Source organism: Vombatus ursinus, unplaced genomic scaffold (assembly GCF_900497805.2).
Source record: "Vombatus ursinus unplaced genomic scaffold, bare-nosed wombat genome assembly UNPS02014774.1, whole genome shotgun sequence".
Lineage (NCBI taxonomy): Eukaryota > Metazoa > Chordata > Mammalia > Diprotodontia > Vombatidae > Vombatus > Vombatus ursinus.
This window is the reverse complement of record NW_020954552.1, coordinates 18,098,295-18,113,347: the sequence shown is the minus strand read 5'-3', so window position 1 is coordinate 18,113,347 and position 15,053 is coordinate 18,098,295. Positions and strand designations below refer to the sequence as shown.

Sequence of the window (15,053 nt, the reverse complement as noted above, 5' to 3'; positions counted from 1 at the left end):
TGTGTGACACCCTGGGCAAGTCATTTAACCCCAATTGCCTTAAAAAAAAAAAAAAAAAAAAAAGAGTCTGTCTTGTTAGGGGCAGCTAGGTGGCGAAGTGGATAGAGCACTGGATTCAAGAGGACCTGAGCTCAAATCCAACCTCAGACACATAACACTTACTAGCTGTGTGACCCTGGGCAAATCACTTAACCCCATTGCCTAGACAAAAAATAAACCAAAAAAAATTATTAAAAAAAAAAAGAAAACATCAACACCCAAATTTTTTTTTTTAAACAAACATAAGAATGGTCATAATACATCTCCTCTTCAGTTGTCCATCCAAAAGCTAAAGTAAAATATTTAAGATAACTACAAATAAAATTTCAACTAAGCTTATTTAATTTTTAAAATATATTTGTTAATTTCTTCCCAAAAAACTCAGCGAAAACAGAGTTTCTCATAATTTACCTCAGGTCTCCCCTTTGTTCTTTATTCATTGGTTTGACCAATATGGGTGCTGGCAGTAGAGGTCCAGAAGTTAATGAATCCGACAAACCAGCAAATTGTTCTACTGAGTCTGTTGGGATTTCCACCAGTGTTAAAATGAATGTCTGCTCCTCTTCTCCTTGATGTTCATCAGCAACCATATTCACTATCAAAGTTGAACAGTCAGTAATGAAAATCTGAGCTAGGATGTATTAGCAATTTTCTCGTAATTCAAATTAGCCTTAGCAAAAAGGTTCACACAAAGTACAAATGGCAGCATTTCAAAAAGAAAGATGACTGGAACTGGCTCCAAAAGGGAATAACATACACACTCAGGTGGGTATAGAAACCTGTAAAGCACTGGCCCTGAAGTCAGGAGGACCTGAGTTCAAATCCAGCCTCAGACCAAACAATTGACACTTACTAGCTGTGTGACCCTGGGCAAGTCACTTAACCCCAATTGCCTTAAAAACAAAAAAAGAAAAGAAAAGAGAAAAGAAAAGAAAAAAAGAAACCTATATACAGGAAAATTGGAGGGGAATGGGATAAGAGAGTGTATATGTTTGGGGGGGAGGGCTGATAGAAGGGAGGGTGGATTGGGGGAAACAGTAATCAGAAGCAAAACACTTTTGAGAACAGATAGCATGAAAGGAAGGAAGGAGGGATGAGGGAGAGAGAAAGAGAGAGAAGGATAAATGGAGAAAATAGAATGGAGGGAAATATACAGTAATCATAACTGTGAAAAAAAATTTACATCAAGTTTCTCTAATAAAGACCTCACTTCTCAAATATATGGAGAACTGAGTCAACTTTATAGAAATAAGAGCCATTCCTCAATTGATAGATCAAAGGATATGAACAGGCAGCAAGAGAAATACTCAAATCTACCAATAGTCATGTGAAAAAATACTCAATCACTACTGATTAGAGAATGCAGATAAAACCAACTCTGAGCTACCACTCCATACATATCAGATTGGCTAATGTGACAGAAAAGGAAAATGACAAATGCTGGAGCGGATGTGGGAAAACTGAAACACTAATGCACTGTTGGAGAAGTTCTGTACTGATTTAACCATTCTGTAGAGCAATTTGGAACTATGCCCAAAGGGCTACAAAACCATGCATACCCTTTAACTAAGCAACATCACTACTAAGTCTGTATTCCAAAGTGATTAAAAAAAAAAAAAGGAAAGGTCCTATATGCTATATGTACGAAAATATTTATAGTAGCTCTTTTTGTAGTGGCAAAGAACTGGAAATTGAAGGGATGTCCATCAATCAGGGAATGGCTGAATAAGCTGTTGTATATGATTGTGATGACAGACTACTGTGCAATAAGAAATGATGAGCAGGATGCTCTCAGAAAAACCTGGAAAGACTTACATGAAATAATGCAAAGTGAAATGAGAAGAACCAGAACACTGTACACAATAATAAGAATATTGTAGGATGATCAACTGTGAATGACTCAGTTATTCTTAGCAATTACAATGATCGAAGACAATTCTGAAGAACTTATGGTAAAAAAAATGTTATCCATCCCCAGAAGAAACAGAGGGGCAGCCAGGTGGCACAGTGAAAAGAGCACCAGCCCTGGAGTTAGGAGGACCTGAATTCAAATCCAGCCTCAGACACTTGACACTTAATAGATGTGTGACCCCAGGCAAGTCACTTAACCCCAACTGTCTCACTCAAAAAAATACGAAAGAACAGATAGAGTCTGAATGCAAATTGAAGCATACTTTTTTATTTTCTTCATTTTTCTTGGGCTTTTTTTGTCTCTGTTTTCTTTGACAACATAACTAACATGGAAATGTTTCGCATGACTGCACATGTATAATCTATATCAAACTGCCTGCCTTCTCAATGAGGGAGGGAGAGAAAGAATTTGGAACTCAATTTTTTAAAAATGAATGTTAAAAATTGTTTTTACACATAATTGGGGAAGAAAATATTAAAAGAAAGATGATTCACTAAGATGAGGGAAATTTAAGACTCCTGATTTAAAACTCACTTCATCATTTACAAAAGAATAGTTCTTATGAACGAAAAAATATTTGTTTTTAATGGGCCCAAATAAAGATAAAATATCAAGGTATAAATATGGGTAATATATAACTTTATACGTAGGTAGCTAGGTGGCACAACAGATAGAGTGGGCCTGGAGTCAGGAAGAACTGAGTTCAAATACAAACTCAGACACCTACTATCTGTGTGACCCTGCGCAAGTCACTTAACCCTGTCTGCCTCAGTTTCCTCATCTGTGAAATGAGCTGGAGGAGGAAATGGCAAACCACTCCTTTATCTTCATCAAAAAAAACAAACACCAAATTGTTTCACAAAGAGTTGGACGCAACTGAAACAACTTAACAACAACAACAAAAAAAATCATTTTCTAGAAATAGTATGCCATACCTGCTATGTCATCTGGGATGCTTACATTCTGTTGCTCAACTTCTGTACCATTATTCAATGTACACTGCTATAAAAATGCAAAATGCAAAATTATTTTAGGACAATATGACACAATGAACAGCCACTAGATTTGGATTCATGGAGTTATTTGAACCCAAAATATTTTAAAATGTTAAAAAAAATTTAAAAATCTTCTGTTTTGCCAATGTTTTCCATTTATTTAATTGTGTATATATGTGCATACACATAAAGACACCTAGGAGTAAAAACAGGGGTATTTTTACTCTAAGTATGCTGACTAAACTACCCAAATGATTTCTATCCAATGAAGTAATTGAGATAGTGGTCCTAAACCTTCTCTCCTCTACACAGCAAGTACCAACTTGACAGAGAAAAATGTTATGCAGACAAAGAAGCTTAACTCTCATCCAGTCTCTGGAATATGGCCATTAGCCTTTGACAACAGTCACATTATTAAACACTTCAATTAGTAGACACAAAGAATGCTCTGGGTGCAAGAGGGAGTAAAACTGGACAGAAAAAGTGACAAATCAATCTGCCACAGAGGTCCTTATCAATCTGTGACTGCTGGGAACTGTGTCATGGATAAGGTATGAGAGAAACGAGGTTCAGGTTCTCCCCAAACATATAGGGAGTTAGAAAAAAAAATCAGCACAAATCCAGAGACAGAGACAAGAATTTATACGAACTTACTATGTGTGTGAACATGTCATAATGTGTATGTTTTCTATCAACTGGCACATTATAATCTAAGCACTTCCAAAGGTCGATAGGCTGTAATTACCCCAATTACCCAAACTGAGTAAAATCTCATTACAATGAATATCATTACAAAGACGTGTTTTACATAGAGATTTCCAAATTCAGTTAAGTGGACCCATTAATACAAAGAATTGGCTATAGGGTTATTATTTTTTTAAAAGCATAAAATGAATAATCCTGTGCAACCTTCAGCAAATCTCCACGCATTTAATAATCAACTTAACAGGAACTGATTGTGTAAAGTTCAGAATGAAGGTGGGGGAAAGACAATTTGAGCACTTTGTCTATTTGTTCTTTTTAACAACTACCTTTCAACTCCTTCTCATCCATGCTTACCTTTAAACAAACTAAAATCTCTCTCAAACAATCTAGCAAAGCCAAAAATTAACTTCAGATGTAAGTGTTTAAAACAGAAGTGTATGGTACCTCCATTCTGCCATTACCAGATTCAAAGCACTTCAACATAAAACAAATTACTAGAACTGACTGAACATCTGCTATTTCATTTCTAGGACTAAAAAAGAGGAAATATGCTCATATTTTAACAAAATTTCATCATAGTACAATAATCTAGAGTTTGAAAGGAGTTCAGGATTAAAGGAGAGCCTAAATATTCTTCTACCTGGGCAAAATGAGTCATTAATAAGTTCTGTCCATCATCACTATGACTAGGAAATTCTCCAGTTGGAGTCGTAGTGAGACTACCGCTGATGTCATCTGAAATGGTCTTGGCTAGTGGAGAGGGAGACACCACTTGAGACTCTTGAGATTCCTTGTCCTGGTTTTCTTCTCTGAAAGTAAAAAATTTGTGGAAGAATAGGTATAAAATCACGGAATTTTATTGCCATAAAGGCCTTGAGTAATCTAGTTTAATTCTCATATTTTAAACTGTTGAGAAAAATGTTGAGAAAAATTATTTTCCCAAGGTCAGACAGCCACTGAGTGGCAAAGCCAGAATTACAACTGGGGTTCTTTTACTCACAGTACAATGACATTTCTGCTATATAATAGATAATCGATTATTTTCACAGAACACCCAATTATTTATTTTTAGGCTATAAAAACAGTATTTTCATCAATACTGCAGCTTGGAAAACTTATTCCATTTTACAAATATTATTAATAACAGCTAGCTAGCATTTATTTAGTACTTTCAAATTTGCATTTGATCCTCATGCTGGAAGGCAGGTGCTATTGTCATTCCCATTTTACAGTTAAGGAAACTCAGTCAGACAGAGGCTAAGTGACTTGCCCAGAGTCACCCAGCTAGTAGGTGTTTGAGGCTAGTTTTGAACTTAGGTCTTCCTCACTAGGTTCAGTGCTCTATCTCCTGTACCTTTCAGCAGCCTATACCATATAAATGGAATTCCCTCCTTTTGTTTACCTTTCTATTTGTTTGACTTCTTTGCCATCATCGGTGCCTTCGAAGCTATGTAACTCTGTCAACATGCTAGCCCGCATCAAGCCATCTGCCATAATCTTTGATTCTAGGTTTATATTTTCCAATACTGCTCCTTTGGAAGCTATACATCCTGTTTCTTTAAAAAACACAACAAATCATTCAACAAATTGTGCAAGATAAGATGGCTTACACTAAAACCACATTTTTGATTAAACTCCTACCAAAATAACTTACTCAATCCGTAGCTCTTTTAAACAATTCCTAAACAAGAAATACTGATGTATTATCCACAAAGGTGAAAAAGAATGACAACAGGTAATCAGATTATTGAACTCTAAATCTAATTAATATATTGTGATATATTGCTTACTAAACAGTGTCTTACTGGTAACCCCAACCTAGTTTAAACAATTTCATTTTAAAAAACTACATGAGAAGGCCACCCTGTAAGCAACACTGAAAACCATGTTTAAAAGATAAAATTTTACATTTGTCTATATTACTTTTAGTGAGTTTATAAGTCACTTAATATACATTTATTCATATGATCTTTACAATAACTCTATGACATGCAAGTACTATTGTCCCCATTTACAGGTTAATAAACTAAGGCTTAGAGACTTATTCCAAGTCTAGCACTATTCCACCTCCAGAGCCCTCTTGACCACACTACCCTCTTAAAAGATAAAATGACTCCAGCAAGATCTCCACTACTTGACACATCAAAAGAAAATAATATCTAGACATCTATTTTTATTTACACTCTTAAAACTGTAATTAAATGGTTTTCCTCACAAATCATCTTTGCCTTGTTGAAAATCCCATCCTTTAGAAGGTAAAAGTGCTAAGGGCAGAACTGCTATTTTGGACATGACACTGAACAATAAGAAGGAAATTGCTGGCAAAGTAGAAATTAACCATAACCTCAGGAGGAAGTGACCAAGACGTCTTAAAAAATGAAGACGGAAAAACAAATTTCAAAGAACTCAGAGAATGGATGGGTAAGATGTGATGACCTAATTATTTCAACAAAGGAGGATGGCTCAAAAGAGATGAGATGCATTTAAAAATAAAATGGTGACAACACAAACAAAAATGATTCAGAGGAGGAACAAATAAAGGAACTATTTAAAGAGGCAGTCAATAAACATTTATTAAGCACCCACTATTTTGCAGATACCACTAGGGATACAAAGAAAGTCAAAAGACAGTCCCTTCCCTCAAGGAGGTCATTTTCTAATGGAGGAGACAACATGAAAACAACTATATACAAACAAGCCTTAAATAAAATAAACTGGAAATAATGAACAGAAGGAAGGCACTAGAATTAAGGACTTCGTGTCAAAGATGGGATTCAGTTAGGACCCGAAGGAGGCCCAGGAAGCCAGGAGGCAGGGAAGGAGAGCATTCCAGGCATTGGGGACTGCTAGCAAAAATGCCAATCAGGAAGTGGAATGCCTTTGAATAAGAATCTGCACAACGCGGAAGGGGCAAGATATAAGATGAGGAGAGGAAGGCAGGTTATGACCAACTCTGAATACCAGAGGATTTTCTGTTTATTTTTTATATTATTTTATAAGTAATTTTATACTTAAACCTAAAGGTGATAGGGAACCAAAGGAGTTTACTGAGGTGGCAGGATGAGGAGAAGGGGAAGGGGGATAGAAGAGTAATATGGTCAGTGCTTTAGGAAGATCACTTTGACAACTGAGTGGAGGATGGACTGGAGTGAGCAGAGAATTGTAGAAGGCAGACCAAGTAGCAGGCAACAGCACAAAACTAGTAAGTGTCTGAGGAACGATCTGAACTCAATTCCTCCTGATTCCAAGCTCAGGATTAGATCCCCTTCCAGTTGCCTCTCAGGCTAAAGAAAATAAGATGAAATTTAATAGCGATAAATGCAAAGCCACAGAACTTAAAAGTTAGCAGGGATTTCTGGCACCACCAATTTGAAATGGTATCTGACCAAGAATCCCTTTCAGAGAATTCAAAGGAAGATCTATGTGAACTGATGCAAGATGAAGCAAGAAGAACCAAGAAAAGAATACACATAACTACAACAATATAAATAGAAAGATAAAAGAAAAAACCGAATGCTACGCAATTATAATAATCACTTGGTCCTAAACAAAAGTGGAAAAAATACACCTCCTTCCCTACTTTACAGAGCAACTGGGTGACTAAGGATGTACAACACCACATACACCGTCAGATAAAGCTGATGTGTTGGTATGTTTTGCTCAAACTTCTTTTTTCTGTTTTTCTTTTAAAATTGTTGTTAAGGAAGGCTTGCTTGATAAGGGGTGAAGAGAAGGATATACTTAGAAATTAAGGTGATATAAAATCAAAAGATTTATCAATAAAAGGTAAAATTTTTTAAAACTTTTATGATATTGGTAACAAGTGGCCATCTAACCTCGGCTTGTTAAAGGGGCTCATTACCTTTCAACGAAGGACATTCTACTTTTGTACAGCTCTAATTATTAAGTGTTTCTTGAAATGAAACCTACAGTTGCTTCTATGCAACTTCTATCTACTGCTCCTGAGTTCAGAGCCTCCAAAGACATGGAGAACAAACCAAGACTGAAAGGAATACAATATATGGCTCTTTTCCACATGACAGCCTTTCTTTATACATATGAATAGGGAATACTGCTACCAACTTCCCCCTGAAGTTCTCTTTTTTCCTAAGGCAAATGTCCCAAGTTCATTTAACTGACCCTCATGTGGCATATTCTCCAGTCCTCTCATCATTCTGGATCCCCTCTTCTGCTCTAGCTTACTAAGGTCCAGCCTTAAATGTGGTACCCAGAATTGAACAAAGTATTCTCCATGTCAACAGATATCTATTATTGTCCTCATTCTGGACACCATCTATGTTTCTCTTAATATACCTAGGATTCAAAGAAACAAATAGTCTATGTGGGAGATGTGACTATATGAAAAGGATCTTGGGGTCTGTGAACTGCAAACTTTATGAGTGAATAAGCTGAAGTAGTTGCCAGAGAAGCTAATGTCATCTCAGGCTACATTAACAGAAAGAAGAGATAGCCCCACGAAATTCGGTACTGGTCAAATCACATCGGGAATATTACAGTATTCTGGATACAATATTTTAGCAAAGACATGTGTCCAGGGGAATGTGACCAGGATGAGGATGAAACTAGAAACAAGGTCAAACAAGAATTAAGGAACTGAGGATTGCTAGCCCCCCAAAAAGATTTAGGAAAAAACAAATGCTGCCTTTAAATATGAGAAAGCCTGTAAATGAAAGCTCTGAAGCTAAACTAAAGCCAATGGGCAGAAAGTTAGAGAAGCAAGATTCCCACCAGATAGAATATTCTATTTCAAATGCTGATATGCCATAACTTTAAACGTGGGGCCAAAAACACCTCCATCCCCTACAAAAGAACCACAACACTCACCAGTCTGAATGTCAACCTGCTGATCCACAGTTGCAGGAAGACTAGTAACTTTCCGACAAACATGTCTATCTTTTCCAAGGATTTTACTGAGGTTTGGCTTAGGTTTAGGAAATCTGCTTCTTGTTCTCAATGAACTTGTCTTTTTAGAAGATAGATCACTATAGAAAGGGGGAAGAAAAACACCCATTAACTACAGATCTCTCATAAATGCCCCTATATCTTACTGCACTATAAGCACATTAATCTTATTAGTCTAAAACAGTTTCCAAAGGTCAAACTTACCAGCAAGGAGTAACTGGTAAGGAAGAAAGTTTGGTTCAATGTTCATAAAATATTCTAACTACTTTAGGTAAGTTTAAATAAATTTCAGTACAGGCTCAAATATACTATGATACATTATCAATGTGAAATGTTAAGAGCAAGAAACCAACAATTTTTTTTCAAAATTAAAAAACTAGTATTATCAACACTCATTCTGATTTGAATTTTATGATTAAATATGCCTCAACATAACCTGGTATATTAAAGCAGTTAATTTAAATTGTGTCGTTAAATGACAATGTAATTTACATTTATTTTATACCACCAGTCAAAAGAAACTAGATCTATAAAGAAAAACCCATGAAATTAACCTGAAAGATGTAGAATTTTCCTTTATTTGCCCAGGTATGTTCATTTCTTTTCCAGTGTTTTGCTCCTCTAATATACTCTTATTTTCATCCAATGTTGTAAGCAATGTACTAGGGACTGGTGAAGAAAGTGCTTGATGTTCAAGAAGTACCCTGTGGTCAGAGGTCTCTGGGTTAGAAGTGGAAATATGGCTCCTTAAGTCATCTTCAGGAAGCGTACGCACTACTCCTGTTGTATGAAAACAGAAGAAGAAATGAGAGCGACAAAGAGATTTTCAAATGAATTAATTTATTCATAACAAATAAAGCAAAAATTCCATATGATCTATTAGTGATCTATAATGAAGAATTAATTATTTAAAGATGTAACCTTAACAATTTTTATATAATGAAGCTTTACTCTAATATGGCCTGGGTATTAGCAGAACAAATACATACTTTGGTGAGACTGGTTTCTAAGGAATCCTTTGTGCTGCCCATAACAAAATCCTATTTAGATGGATTTCAAGATGGATATTTATTTAAATAACAAATGTGATTACTATGGTAGACTGTATAATTGCATGAGACTAACCTAATGCTATGTTAATTTAATGAATCTGTGAAGAACTCAGCCTTTATACGCTCTTAATGAATCTAGGAAGTATTACAATAAATTTGTAAGAAAAAAATAATGCATCTTTATTTAAATTAGCATTTTTAAAAATGAACAAACATCCTGAGACCTTACAATGAAAAGCACATTGTCCAGGAGTCAAAAAATTTAGGTTTTCATCCCAACTCTAACACTGGTTGTGTGATCTTGTGCAAATACCTTAACCTCTTTGGGCCTGAGATCCACATCTCTAAGATCAGGTTAGCTTAGATGATCTCTGTGGTATTCTCTACTTCTGTGAAATTCATTAACTAAGGGAAGTAAGCGCATCCAAGTATGTAGGTATATTGTGGTTATACATACCTTGTGGGTACTTAATTATTAATAATGGCAAAAAGAATGGCATGGAACTGGACCAAGGTGATTATGACAGATTTACTTCTGTGACAGATGCTGAACAGTTGCTGCTGTCTAAAAGATCTGAGCAAAGATGTGTCAAGTGTAGAAACAGCCTCTTTCCAGTAGGGGCAGACGTCACATTCAAAAGAAGTGCTACTATTACATGGTTGATGGTCAATACCTCTAGCTAGTAATTTTACAGGAGGTATATTGTACCGAAAAACTGCCATATATTACTAGTAGAAAAACAACCCAAAATGCATGCTATTGATAATGTCTTAGCGGTAAAAATGATTTTGATATGTGAAAGACTACAATTTCACCTTCTGTTAAAATGGCGGAATAGGTTTTTTTGAGGAAGTTCTTTCTTTCTTTCTTTTTCTTCCAAAAACATATCTTGTTCTTACCTTCAGTACTCGTCTCTGACTGCAACATCTGATTTCCCATTGTAAGTAAAGCTATGGCAGCTTCTGTGCTTCCATCATTGATACCTATAAACCAATTTACCCAACTTTGAATAAAAGAGTCATTGTAGAAAACAAAGTTTATTTAAATTTACTTTTTTAAGAATCTACTTGAAGATACTCTCTCTCTTCTTTATTATACTACTGTCAATATCTTACAAAGAAACAGTAGAAATATCAAAATCAGACCCTGAATTATCTGATCAGTTTGATCCATCACTAAAAAAGCCATTATACTCCTTTGAAAAGAAATCTCTTGATAGTATCAAATGACTATCCGGTATGACAATAACCTTTCATCCATGTTAAAAACATTCTGGGTATGTAGTACGTTACCCATTTGACTATCTTCTAAAAGAAAAAGAATTTACTCATCAATATGGTCCTTTGGTTCAATCCTCTAGCGAGTCCTTCATCAGCTACCACCATCATTCAATCACTGAGTTTATCAACGGTTACTTAAATAGTTTCCCTATTAAAAGTTACCTGTTTCTTTTTCAGGATATTCAATTGTAGTAATTTCCTAAAAAAGAGGAAAAAATGTGAACTAAATTATCTTCCTAAGTATTAGTTCAGCACCTTACTTATGGTACAATGTGGCATTTAGCTGCCTTCTGATAATTCTAAAACTTAATTTTCATTTTTGTTTATCATTATTCATGAAATTACAAGTAGAAAAAAGCAAAACTATTCACTATTCCTATTTTTCCACTTTCTTCGTATCCTTGTCCTAGCTATGGCCACAGGTAAAACCTCTTTACACCCTTTATCATTTGTGTCTTTCCTTCTTCATCATCATAAGTCTCTTAGGACATCTTTCCTGTCAGCTACAACTTAAATAAAAGTAAGTCTGAAAATGTCCCTTTTGAAAGGACAGATATGTTGACACATATAAATACAAAATGAAAGTTACAAAGTCTAGAAATACAAAAACCAATAACTCCAAGTCTTTAATAAATAATGTTGGGGCAGCTAGGTGGCGCAGTGTATAGAGCTCCAGCCTTGGAGTCAGGAGGACCTCAGTTCAAATCTGGCCCCAGACACTTGACACTTACTACCTGTGTGATGCTGGGTAGGTCACTTAACTCCAATTGCCTCAGCAAATAAATAAATAAATGAATGAATAAATAAAGAAAGTAAAGCAATTAATGTGACTTCCAAAAGACCTGGAAATAAATATATTCTGAATAATTTAAAATTAATGTTAATTCAATACAAAGGATTAAGGGATTACTGAAATATTGGGGAAAGGGAGCCTCGTTTAAAATAGATCAGCATGATGAATACAAGCAATACAACTTGCATTAGCACTGGTCAGGTGAGTACCACAGTGGGTTTACAAAGAAACCTACTCATAACATACCTAATTTTCACTGGTACTACTAGTCTCAATTTTACATGTCATTAATTATTATTTATGTGTAGATTATCTATGACAATACTGCTCCAGTTATTTTTAAGTACCTATACATGACTTAAAGGTAACAAACTGAAGTGTATACTTACAACCGAGGCATTCAAATGCTGTTCCCGATTCAATCCTTCATTTGACACATTTACATTAGGAAGGAGATGTTCAGTAACAGCAATACATGGTACATCTGGGACATTCACAGAAATTTCAAGCTATAGAAATGAAAACATTTTATTATTTGGAAGTCTATAAAAATTTAGCAATATTAAACTTGAAAACTTCATGTTCAACTTGAGAATTTAATTTAAACTCTTTTCAAGTACTTGCTTAGGTGCTGGGGGTGATAGAAAGGATCTAAGGATATAAAAGAGCTTAGGGCACCATATACCACTATAAACTACAAATGGGTAAGTGATATGAATGTAAAGGGATCATATTTTAAGAAATTAAATTAATTAATTAAAGGACAGTGGAACAAGAACCTTTCAGAATTATAGCTGTGAGAGAATTTATAACCAAATGAGGGACAAAAGACATCACAAAAGATAAAACAGATAATTTTGATTAAATAAAGTTTAAAACTTTCGTACAAACAAAATCAAGGTAATGGAAGGAGAAACTGTAAAGCAGGAAAAAGAAACCTTTTATCAGATAAATCTGATTAAAAGTCTGATAACCAACATATATAAGGAATTGACAAATATAACACTAAGAGCAATTGCCCAACAGATAAATGGTCAAAGGATCTGAACAGTTTTCAAAAGAAGGAATGTAAACTACCAACAACCATATGAAAAAAATAATCACAATCTCTAGTAATAAAAGAAATGCAAATTTTAAAAACTCTCAAATAGCACCTTACAGACCACTAAATTAGTCAAAATGATAAAAGACAGAAACAAGGGCAGCTAGGTGGCACGGTGGATAGAGCACTGACCCTGGATTCAGGAGGACCTGAGCTCAAATTCGGCCTCAGACACATAACACTCACTACTGTGTAACCCTGGGCAAGTCACTTAACCCCACTGCCTCAATAAGAAAAAAAAAAAGGCAGAAACAGGTTTCAGGAAGGGGTTTACGGGGGCTGTGGGAAGAAAATCATATGAATATACCATTGGCAAAACTGTTTAGTGTTCTAACAATTCTGGAAAAAACTTGGAATTGTGCAAGAAAAGTCACTAACCTGTTCAAACCCTTTCAATGCCACTACTGGATAGATCTACTGAATGGGCATCAACTGAATAAATTGTGGTATATGTATATAATGGAATATTACTGCACTCTAAGAAATGATGACTCGAATCAGAAAAATATGGACTCACTGATAAAGAATGGAGAAAGCAGAACCATGAGAATACTATACAAAATGACTTTAATAATGTAAATAAAAATAATATCAAACACAGATGAATGGGATGACCCATCTTGGTCACAGAGGCCAGATGACAAAACACACTTTTCTTCTCTGATCAGAGATTAAGAGGATTATGGGTGCATTATGATTCATATATTGTTAAATATGATCTCTAATTAGGGTGATTAGTTACAAAGGAGAGGTAGAAGGTGGGGAATATTTTTTGAAAAATGTGGTATAAAAACAAAAACAAAACCCAAAAAACAAATATCAATAAAACATTTCTTTTTAAAGTTCATAGTTTGGTAGGGGGATGCAACACATACAGAAAATAAAAGTTTGCCAACCTAAATCAATGTGCCATACTCATAATTAAAGGACTGAAAGATTATAATCCTTACTTAGTATTAGTGATAGTACACTGGCCAATAAAAACCTTTCCTTAGGATTACCAATAATCTTACCTAAACTTAAGTCCCTGACACTTTATTCTCTCTTTTTTTTCTCTGCTTAAAGGTGTTTACTGCTGTTCTATTTCATTATCCAAGGAAAAACCGGAAACAGCTAGTGTGGGGAATGGCTGAACAAACTGTGGGATATCAAGGTAACGGAGTTATATCACCATAAAGAAGTTCAAATTTGAGGACTATAAAGAAAAATGCTAAAAACTTACATGAAATAATGTAAAGATTTTTTTTTCAAAAACATAACTAGAGGTATTTTTTTACATACTGAATACAATTACTCCTTATTCTCTTTTGTCATAATTTTCTAGCCCTACTCTCTAACCACTTTTTCTCCTCAATTTCTCTACAAACTGTGTGTGACCTTTTAGATGGCAGCTGTATTAGGAATGTGGAACAGAAACAAGATTCCTCGGGGGTCTACCTTGGATGTTCTCTTCCAATTAACCTGATGTCTTTATAGACCATGTGACCTAATAATTAAAAGTAAAAGTATCAGCCTAGTGAATCAAGTGCTAGACCTAAACAAGTCATATAAATGCTCTGTGCCTCAGTATCCTCGCCTAGAAAATGGGGGTAACCCTTTGCTATTCTCTTAACAATGCGGTTTTGAAGCTAAAATGAAATAAAAAGTGAAGGTATTTTTTTTTAAAATTAAGCGTTTTATAAAACACAAAGCATAGTAACACCAGTTACACATGATGTTTGGTGAAAAGGGTATTCTGAATAACTAAAGGTTAGTTTTTTTATTTGTTTGTTTCAACCCTTTTTGATGAATTAGCTAAAATATATTACACATTTGTATGCCCTAGCAAACGAAACACAAATGAAACCTTTCTTTAAGGACAATCACCATGATGAATTGCTATTCACATCCTAGGACATCAGAATAATTCTACACAGTCCCCAGGGCATACATACCCTAAAGCTTGTTTTTCTGTTATCAGGTAACTAGTTTTCATTTACCGTTGTTGTTCTCTCAAAAATAAGCCCGAGTGCAGAATGTGTATCTGATGAATTCCCATATGGTGTTACACAAAAATTAATTTTGCCAAAATATAACTAAGTTTTTTGTTTTTTACCTCTCAGTATGAATCTTCTTTGCCAGCTTTACTGTGTCCTCTGAATTTTTGGCAGCACTCAAAAAGATTCTTTTATTTTAGCATCAATAACCACTTTAATCTTCTTCCTAATTAGCTTCAGCCTTCTTCCTAATTACTCTCTAGCCATTTTCAAGC

At 35.0% G+C, this 15,053-nt stretch overlaps 1 protein-coding gene across 2 annotated transcripts in view; it reads right to left on the bottom strand.

The window, feature by feature from the left end:
- Positions 1–15,053, bottom strand: part of BDP1 (B double prime 1, subunit of RNA polymerase III transcription initiation factor IIIB) — an 85,191-nt gene that overhangs the window by 11,229 nt on the left and 58,909 nt on the right. The window contains exons 26-34 of one of the 2 annotated variants that reach the window (XM_027864175.1): positions 12,090–12,209; positions 11,070–11,106; positions 10,527–10,610; positions 9,129–9,354; positions 8,497–8,654; positions 5,054–5,207; positions 4,292–4,460; positions 2,887–2,953; positions 451–634 (exon numbers count right to left, since the gene is read on the bottom strand). In XM_027864175.1, coding sequence (XP_027719976.1) covers positions 451–634; positions 2,887–2,953; positions 4,292–4,460; positions 5,054–5,207; positions 8,497–8,654; positions 9,129–9,354; positions 10,527–10,610; positions 11,070–11,106; positions 12,090–12,209 — 1,199 coding nt within the window. The remainder of the gene's footprint in view (positions 1–450; positions 635–2,886; positions 2,954–4,291; positions 4,461–5,053; positions 5,208–8,496; positions 8,655–9,128; positions 9,355–10,526; positions 10,611–11,069; positions 11,107–12,089; positions 12,210–15,053) is intronic. The other variant, XM_027864176.1, reaches the window with a different exon arrangement.